Consider the following 9,870-nt stretch of genomic DNA (forward strand, 5'->3'; position numbering starts at 1 on the left):
TGCTGGTGGCCCTCCCGGGCAGCCACCCCGCCGCGGCCGCCGGGCCCGGTTTTCACTTCTCGCTGCCCCGGTGGCGATGCCTGTTGCTGCCCGTGCCCCGTCCCACGGGGGCAGCGCTTCCAGGGGACCCTGCAGGCTCCCCACACCTCCAGCCACGGAGCCGGGACAGGCCTTTGTTTTCCATGTTGTAGCTGTAAAATGGGGATAAAAGCATCTTCCCACCAGGCTTCATAATTGCTTGTAAATCACTTTAATGCCCTGGGCTGAGAGGTGCTAAGTGCAAATCATGTAATTATTTCAAGCCAAAGCATATTTCATCAAGTTAAAAGAAACTAATCCTATCTCCGCTTCAAAAAACCCCACACTTTTATTGGATAAGAGCCTAATTACCAGCTTCTCCCCGGAGAAAAGAGAAAGCGTACACTGACAGCGGTGCAAGAGGCAAGTTACAAATGCCCAGATCAATTAATGGCAAAGAATGCATCACCTCCAGAGAAAACAGCGGTTATTTACCTCGGATGAACTAGGGGAGCCCTATGCTCGCTGCCCATGCCCCACCAGGCAGTGGGGCTGGCACTGGCCCCATCCTGCTCCGTCACCCCCACTGTGCCAGTGATGGTGGGGACGGGTCTCCCTCCCTCCTCCCCTCTGTGCCAGGGCCAGGCTGTGCAGCAGCACAACCTCCGTGACGGGGTGCGTGTGCCCCCAACGAGCTGCTGGTGCTCCACAATTGCCCAGGCCAAGTTAAATGCCTGCACCCCATCCCAGCTCCCAAGCTTTGGGCAGACAGTTCTCCGGCCCCGAGGCCCCAGCCCAGCCGGGGAGAGCCAGCCGTGAGCGTGGCTGCCTGCACGCCCGGCTGCCTGCACGCCCTCCTGGCTGCAGGCAGGCACCGGTACCCAGCCAGCCCTGCCTGCGTACCTGGCAGCAGGCGTGCGGCAGCCCTGGCCAACTCGTCGCAGACCGGGGCAGCTGCCAGACCTCTTTCTTTCCCGCTGCGCCCATTTATTAGCACAGCCGGTGAGCGTCTCTCAGCCATGCTCAGGAGAGGAAAGAGAGAAATGGTGCTTTGCGTTCTCTGATGGTGCGATGCAGCTCTGCAGGACCCCAGGATGGATGTCCCTGTGCCTCTGGGCAAAGCCCCAGCCTGGGGCAAGGCAGCCTTTTGTTGAACAGGACTTGGCTCTCCCATTCTAGGGGTCCCTTCCAACCCAAAACATTCTATGATTCTATGATTCTATGATGATTGCTGGCCTCATTGGAAACGTGTCGAGGGAATGAGCTGGTGGATGGTGCTGAGCTCCTGCTGGGACAGGCAGTGTAAAACAAGCCCCAGTGTTACTCAAGAGCTGCATGGGGCACAGCCAGGGACAGGCAGCCCTTGCATGCTGCCATCACACTGCTGGAGCAGTTCCAGGTGCTGCTGCATGTACATGTGCAGCAGCAGGCAGGGTTTTGGCAAGGCTGGCCAGATACCAGTGCCCCATCCCCCCCGCTGCCCTCCAGCACTGCCACCACGCCAGCCCCTCGCAGCAGCGGGCCTCCAGCATGCACCCCCCCATGCCTCTAAGGCACCATCTTGTGCCCGTAATTCACGATGAGAGAAAATGTGATACTCCCCAGCCCTGGTCTGCAGGGTGTCATGGCAAGGTGTCTCTCTGGATTTTGTCTCGGTGTCTATGGCCAGCTCTTACAGCCGGGTTGGGGAAGCCGATGCTGTGTGCTCCTGGCTTCTGTCTCAATTCGAAGGGATAAATATAGACCTGCCCCTCGCAATACCCCTTCACTGCAAAACAGATTTTGCAAGCATTAAACACGGCCCTGCCGTGACTGACAAGCACATATTGACGGACACATGCGGCCATCGAAAGCCCTAGCAATTTGCTAATGTTTATTAACAGCTACACGGTCTCCCTGGGGCGGAGAGCCCGCCTTCCCCATGTAGGGCTCTGGCTGGCATTGATGGGGACTCGGGTGCGGGGCAGGATGCTGCGAGGGTGCTGCAAAGGGCACCAGATGCCAGGGGGCTCAGGGTGGGATCTTGTTGCGTTGAGCTCACCCCTCTTAGGAAAGCAAGTTATTTTTTGATCCACTCCTGAACGCTGAAGTCCTGCAGGGTAGGGAGGGAAAGCAGCGTGGTTCCCCGCAGGCAGGCAAAGCTCTTGGTGCAGCCGAGCTCACTCAGCCTTTTTTAGGGGTGCCGTGGGGCTGGGGAGCTGTGCTGGGGAGGGGGCTGTGCCTGTGGGTCCCCGAGAGCCGGGGCGACGTGGCACCCACGATGGGGCTGGTGTTGCTGGGCTCAGCCCCGGGCTCCTGCGGTGCTAACACTCATGTTTCTCTGCGTTTCCCACCCAGGCATGGATGGGAATGTCAGCGCCGGGGGCACAGAGGGCCAGCCCAGGAGCCCCCACCGGACAGCGGTGAGTCTTTTGGGGGTTGCTGGCCACCCTCTGAGAGGCGAGGTGGGGGCTGCTGCCAAGGACCTGCTTCGAGGCTGATAAATATAGCTACTTTGCTTTAGGAAGTGCTGCTTCGCCCCTTAAGCAAAGTGTAAGCGTGTTGCACTGAGAGGGGATGGGGCAGCAGGGGGGCTGGGTGGTTGGTGGTCCTGGGCAGCAAGGGGGGGCTAGGATGGGCCTGGGCATGGGCCACCCTCTGCACACCTGGCTTTCAGCACTGCTGTTGAGAGCTGACTTGGTGCAGGGTGAGGATTGGGGAAAGCCCCCGGCCTCCCTCAGGGCACCCACGACCGTCAGCACAGTGTGATCCTGGTGGGGATGAACCCCAGCTTTGCTTCACCGCCCGGTGCCACCCCAGCTGCCATGGTGGGCAGCAGCCTGGGGCTGTCCCATGTCCGGACAGGTCCCACCGTGGCTGTGCCCCCTCCCTGCCCCAGCATGCTCCTACCCCAGCTCCTGCCGCTCCTCCTGACCCTTGTTCAGATGCAAGGGGCTGCTCTGAGACCATCTCTGGTCCTGGGCTGCAAAGATAAAACACCTGGGAGGTGTTGCAATCCAGACCTAACCTAGCTCCCTAGCTCAGGGACATCCACCGGAGACCAGCAGTGCGGTCATCCCGTCCTGTCCAGCTGCCCCACACAGACCTCCCAGCCCGTGGGGAGAGCCCAAGTCCCCCTCAGCCTTCCCACACTGTCACAGAGCCCCCGTGGCCTCTCCCAGCCAGCAGGATGGGACCCTTCACCGAGAGCTGGATGTGCAGCATGGGGCTGGGACAGGCAGAAAATTTTCCCTCCTTGCAGAAGTCTTCTGCAGGGCAGAGCCATGGGATTCCCCATGTGAGAGCCCGTGGCGGCCCATCCCTGTGCCCCCCCCACAGCTCTAAGCATCAGTAGCAGCGTCTGAGCGAGGGCTCCGCATACAGCCCAGGTGCTGCCCTCACTGCCTCCGAGCTGCAGCTGGCGTGAAACCCAAAGGGCTGTTCCCAAAGCAGCACCACACGTCGGTGCAGAGTCCCCCTGAGCAGTCCCCGCTACTCTGGCAGTCTGAGAAAATGTTTCCAGAACAACTGCTGCTAGCTCTTTTATTCAATGGGGAGGAGAGGGGGAGGAAGGAGAACTCCTCTTCCTCCTCTTCTTCCATCACTTGCTCCTCTGTGGGTGTCCTGACAGCCAGCAGCCCCCACACCTCCTCTCCCATGTCCCTGCTGGAGACTCGTGCTGGGGCTGTTGCTTCCCCACTCCGAAATCCTCTGGTTTCAGCAGCCCTGCATGGTACAGGGCTGTGGCTGTGCAGGAGCTGGCTCAGGAAGGGCTCCAGCCCGGGGTGCGGGACCTGGGCCAAGCATTGCTTTTGCTGTACGGGCTGCTGTGGGCATTTTGCCGGCAGCAGTGCTCGGACACAGGCATGCCTCCAGAAGAGCCCCACCGGGGTTTTAACCGGGTCCTATCGGGGCAATCAGTGGGATGGTGATGGTTTACAGCCCCCTGGGCCTGGGCCAGGCTCTCCAAGGCATGAACTAGGGCTTTGGAGTCGGTACTCTCTCCCTAGCCTTTTGTTTTGCAGTATTTGTGTGCCTGAGCAGTTTAATTTCCCCCGATTTGAAGGTGTTTCCAAGACAGACTTTCTGCCAAGCTGTCAGCCACTTCCCAGCTCCCCCAGGGTGACCCCCAGGGTGTGAATGTCTCACTTGTTGGCCCTGGCTCCAACAGATGTCTGTGGCCATTGGGTTTCCATGGCCCTCAGCGCAGGCACGAAGTGATCATACCGGTGCAGTGGGCACGGCAGCCTCGGGGAGACGTGGCCGGGGTGGGCAAGCGTGGCCTTGACCCAGCCAGGAGCGGCTGAGCCCTGCAGCAGAGTTTGCATTAAAGCTCTGGGAGGTGGTGAACCCATCCAGATCTTGGTATCACCCCTTCTCCCCAGCGCTACCTGCCCCAGCCCTTCCCTGAGCTCAAAGCGAGGTCTGCACCCTCTCCCACCTTGCTGCCTGCTTTTGGAGATGTAGAGCCTGCCCTGGTTTAAGGGGGGTTAGGGACGGCTGCTGTGTCTCATCTCAAACGACTCTTGGCCAGGTGCGGGTACAGAGAGATTTGTGTTCCCGTGTTCCAGGCAAATGAGTTTTCACCACAAAGGCAAAAAGCAAACTCTTGCCGCCTGGGGAGATACTTTTCCCTGGAACTTAGCATAATTAAAAAATAAAAACATGGGGATTTCCCCAAAGACTAAACACTTGCTCACATGCCAAGCAAAACAAACTGGATGACCTCTTAAATAATGCCGCCCGCTGTCATCTGTGGTAGCACAGAAAATGCGCACTTGAGCTCAAAGATGTTGCAGAAGCGTGGGAACAGCCCCGGCCCTGCCAGATCACAGGTTTTCTTTGGTCATGTTCACGCAGGTGGAAAAAGATGAGTTTCTGTAAATGCCAGGACAAGGAGACAGTGCCCGGTGTGACGGCAGTGACATACATGTAATGGAAAAATGGGTGCTGGGATCTAAGCGATCTTAAGTCAGAACAGCCAAAACCGCCTCTCCTTAACTCAAGAGTGATGACGGGAAATGGAAATTTGAAACATTTCCAGCTATTAAGTGCTTTTGCATTTATTTTTGGCCAATGAGATGTTCAGCTTGCGTGTGGGGGTTGTGTTCTGTAACTCATCCAGGAAAATAAGCATGAGGAGCAGGTCCGGATTCCTGACAGAGGGGAGGACAAGACCAAGGCAGAGATGGGGAGCAAAACCTGGGCAGACCTGGCTGGGGATATGAAGATGTTCCTGTGGAACCCAGAGGAGAGAACGTGCCTGGGGAGAACGGCCAAGAGCTGGGGTAGGTCCTTGCTCCTCAAGCCCTGCTTTTGGGGATCGTTGCCTTTTCTGCTTTACAACAGATGCACTTTCCTGTGAGTGTCCTTGATAGCTTGGACTGATCACCCCTGTCCCACATTTTCAGGGTAGATGCTTCTACCCAGTGCAATAAAAAAACAGTGAGGAGGACAAGCAGAAAACCTTGGGGAAGTTACCCTTGGTCTGGACATTAATCTTTACTGAGAAAGTGAAAGCAAAGATTTCGGGCTGTCTGGACTGTGTACGGGGAAGAAATTAAGAGCCTGAGCAAGTGCAGGGGCTGCAGGTCAGTCTGTGGCAGCCACGGACTCCTGCTGCTGCCAGCAACCCCCCGGCTCCTGCCTGTATAAGCCAGGAGCCCATGGGGAGGCGGCCTGGGGGTCACCAGTGTCAGTGGGGGAAGAGCGCCTCAGTCACAAGGCAGGCATTTCGGGGAGGGTGCTCACCTTGGGACCGAGCAGCCCTCCTTGCCTGCATGCGCCCTGGCTCTGGGGTGGAAAGGGCTGGCCATCACCGTCACCCTGCAGCGTCCCGGGGTGTGACACGGTGCCCAAAGCAGAGCCCCCATGTGCTATCGGGGCTGGTGGGCTGGGACGTGCCAGGGAGGGTGCTCAGAACCTGCTCAGAACCTATGGATAAAACCTGTCGATTTTATCCATATCCATATCCATGTGGCCTTCAAAAATTATCGCTGAGCCTGGAGGTGCCCCGGGTGGTTAAGAGCAGCCCACGGCTGTGAGGTGAGCACTGCTGCAGTCTCGGTCCGAGGCCAAGGTGCCACAGCACACACGATGCTGTCCACCTTTGCAGCTCTGTTCTCCTGGCAGCGCATAGTCCCCGCCGGGGAGTGAAAATCCCAACCTCAGCCCAGCGCTGGAAATGCGCTCGCAAGCCCTGCAGCCTGCCCGTGCCCACATCAAGTGCTCTGGGTCTCCTGCAAAGCCTGTGGGGACAGCCAGGAGCAACAAAGGAAACTGCCCACGAGCACCAGAGGAGTCTCTAAACCCCACAAGCACAAGTCTGGGGCAGCCTTTAAATCCACATTTGCTCCCCTGTGCCCTTTGCCAGCCACGGGCCATGGGCTGGATGGGAAGGTGCAGACTGGAGTGCAAGAGCAACATGGGGGTGATAGCCCTTAGGGACGCGAGTCTAGGTTTCTGAAGGCTCTGCCGGGTGCCAAGAAAAGCCCTGTGAGAGGGCTTGCTCAGGCTGGTGTGCATGTGGCCCCGGCTGGCTACTGCTGGACGTTATTTACTTACAGCCTCGGGGAGGACACAGGGTCCTCCTGTTCCCTGGGAGCATCGTGGTGTGCTATACGGCCCTGCTGCCCTATAGACACACATGCCCTGTGGCTGCACACGTGTGTGCTCACATGCCTGTACAGGGGGGCAGGAAAGGGGCATTGAAGCTACTGTGAAAAGCAAATTTTCTTTTAAAATAAGAGCATTTGGAGGTGAATGGAGCTGAACTTTCCTGCTCTCATCTCACGAGTGAGGAGGATGGAGTTTGCCCAGCCTGGGGCTGCTCCCCCATGCTGGCCTTAAAGGTATTCCCCAGGGATGGGGGGGCGCTCAGGGGACTTGCGCTGCCAAAATGCAGGGAGCTGGCTGGCCGCAGGGTCAATGCTGGAGGCCCCAGCCCCTGGGAAAGGCTGCATCCCTGTCTCTGCCGGTGAACAACCATAGCAGCACCTCATCCCAACATGCATCAGCTCGGCACCCCAGCAGCAGCTCCAGCCCCACCAGGCTGGTGCAGAGGCACCGTCCCACCATCCCTGTGGCAGGGCTGGCCTCTGTCCCTGCTGTGCCACCAGCAGCAGTGATGGTCCCATCTGCCCTGGCTCAGCCTGCAGCAGGACACGGCCCTGCAGTGGTTCCCAGCACCGTGGCTCCGGCAGAAGCACGGCAGGAGCACACATCTGTGTTCCCAGGGCTCCCTCCGAGCTGCCGGCATGTTTCTCCTGGGAAATGTTTGGGTTAGGGCTTCACTTTGCTTTCTGAGCTGCTGGGTTTTATTCATAGGCCATGGCCTCTTGAGACATCCTCAGCCATCAGCCTGGTCCAGAGGAAAAACAAACCCATTCCCTGGACGTCAGGGCTACGAAACAGCCAGCGGTGCCACAGCCCCCTGAGCAACGCCACTGACTTCAGTCCCAGTACTGGGGTCCCTGCTGCACAGGCGTCGGGAGGCAGGGCAGGAGCACAGCCCTGCAGCCCCTGTCAGGAATTAGGACATGCTGACGCCGCTGGGTACCCTTGCATATTACCATGCCAAGAGGAGGTAAGAAGGGCAAGAGCCAAGGTCGGGTCTGTCTGTCGGACAGAGCTGAGGCAGGTGGACACACGGACCTGGTCCTGATCCCGCTCTGAGAAGGGCCATGCGGCAAAAGAGGGACAGAGCCAAACGGCAGCTGCCCCAGCCCTGGGGCTGGACAGGCAGTGTGTCCGGCTGAGAGTCCTGCACCCAAAAATGCCATGGTCTGTGTGCGGAGAAAGGCTGTGAGCTCCCATCTGCCCGATTGACTCAGAGCTGAGCATGGCTGTGCATCCCTGTGGGACACAGCCCCCGGGATGTGCTCTGCTTGCCTTAACAGCAACATGCCCTCTCTCTTTTACAGGTTTGATATTACTGTTTTACTTCATCTTCTACACGTGCCTGGCAGGAATGTTTGCCTTTTGCATGTATGTGATGCTGCTCACGCTCAGCCCCTACACGCCCACGTACCGGGACCGCGTGTCTCCGCCAGGTACGTACCCCTGCCACCCCGGCCTCAGGCACCGCTGCTGGCGGTCACCCAGCAAAGTGCTACCAAAATGGCCTGGCAGGGACCCCGGGTAAAGCCCTGCTGGAGCCGCACGCTCCTTGTAACATGGGGTTAACAGCTTACCTTAGGGCACTGGCAGCGCTGCAGGGTCTCTGCAGAGGATCAGGCATCTTAAATAGCCCCAGATGAAGCATTCGTTCTAATTATACTAATTGTTATTTTATTTATGCTAATTATTAGGCTAATTATTCTCAAGGTAAATGGGCGCATTTAGGCTTTTTATAGGTGTTGTGGTTTAGCCGCAGCTGGCAACTAAGCACCACAGAGCCTCTGGCTGACAACAAGAGAGAGAGAGAAACAAAACCCAGGAAAAAAACCCGAGTGATGCTCACCACCCACCAATCGATGCCCAGCCTGTCCCCGAAGAGCGATCACTCTCCCCAGCCAACTCCCCCCAGTTTCTATACTGGGCATGATGCTGTATGGTATGGAATAGCCCTTGGGCCAGCTGGTGTCAGCTGCCCTGGCTGTGCCCCCTCCCAGCAACTTGTGCCCCTGGCAGAGCAGGGGAAGCTGAGAAGTCCTCGACTGGTGCAAGCCCTGCTTAGCAACAACTGAACCATCAGTGGGTTATCAACATTATTCTAGTACTAAATCCAAAATACAGTGCTATGCCAGCTACTAGGAAGAAAATCAACTCTATCCCAGCCGACACCAGGACAGTAGGTGATGCTCATTCATTTCAGTTGTTGTCCCTCATATCTTCAAAATAAAATGCAAATCAAGAGCAGCTTTTATGCATTATTATCTGGGGGAGTCCTGGCAAGATAATGTATAAAACCTCCTTTCCCTAGGACAGAAGCAGCATTTTCCCCATGTTTTCACGTTGGTGGGGAACATGAGGGCCCCCTTGCCCTGCTCCCTGCCCAGAGCTGGCTGCATGGCTGGGAGCATGGGGGACCCCTCAGCCTCTGTGTGGAGCCCCAAGCCCATCCCTTCCCTGCAGCACTGCTGAGACCCTCCAGGTCTCCCATGTTTCCGGGGATATTTTGATGTGCATTGGTGTTCTCTGGGTGTGAAATGGAACTGAGGGATCAGTGGGCTGAGGAGTGAGTTTATCTGTGAGCCGGTGCTGCTGCTCTCATGCCTGTGCCCAGCCCCAAGTCCAGTCGCAGTGCGCCCAGCCCCTGCAACACGTGCCCCGAGCCTGAGGCCGGTCCACCCATGTCTGCTCTAACAGGGTCCGTTTCCTTCTCCAGGAGTGATGATCAGACCGTACTTGAATGGGTTCACTATTGCCTTCAATGCCTCTCAGCCCAGCACGTGGCAACCCTACGTGGACAGCATGCACCACTTCCTAGCAGGTAAGCTCTGAGGCACCCCAGGAGTCACGGCGGCAAGTTGTTTGCATCCATGCACACACACACGCAGAGTCCGGGGGTCTCCTCCTGGGGTGCAGATCAGCTCCTGCCATCTCACAATCCCTATCTAGAAAGGGAGCCCCATAAGGTGGTCACGGGGGCTTCCGTGGGAGGGAGCCTTGCCTTTCCACATGGGACTTTAACTCCCTTGACATGTGGATACACTCTGAGAGCATGGGAGTGTGGGTCTGTGCAGGTCTCAAGAAATGTTAACGAGTCTCTTGGTCCCCACCAGCTTATGATGACAAAGTTCAAGAGGAGAAGAATATTGAGTGTGTCTCAGGACAGTACTTCATCCAAGGGGGCAATGAAAGCGAGGAGAAGAAGGCCTGCCAGTTCAAGCGCTCACTGCTGCAGAACTGCTCTGGCATTGAGGACCCAAC

General features: G+C 57.6%; 1 protein-coding gene across 1 annotated transcript in view; it reads left to right on the forward strand.

Moving 5' to 3' along the window:
• The first annotated feature begins 2,357 nt into the window (after positions 1–2,357).
• Positions 2,358–9,870, forward strand: part of ATP1B4 (ATPase Na+/K+ transporting family member beta 4) — a 10,148-nt gene continuing 2,635 nt past the window's right edge. Inside the window, exons 1-5 of the mRNA XM_009636377.1 lie at positions 2,358–2,420; positions 5,123–5,285; positions 7,920–8,048; positions 9,326–9,430; positions 9,723–9,868. Coding sequence (XP_009634672.1) covers positions 2,358–2,420; positions 5,123–5,285; positions 7,920–8,048; positions 9,326–9,430; positions 9,723–9,868 — 606 coding nt within the window. The remainder of the gene's footprint in view (positions 2,421–5,122; positions 5,286–7,919; positions 8,049–9,325; positions 9,431–9,722; positions 9,869–9,870) is intronic.

Source organism: Egretta garzetta, unplaced genomic scaffold (genome assembly GCF_000687185.1).
Source record: "Egretta garzetta isolate BGI_Z169 unplaced genomic scaffold, ASM68718v1 scaffold53, whole genome shotgun sequence".
NCBI lineage: Eukaryota > Metazoa > Chordata > Aves > Pelecaniformes > Ardeidae > Egretta > Egretta garzetta.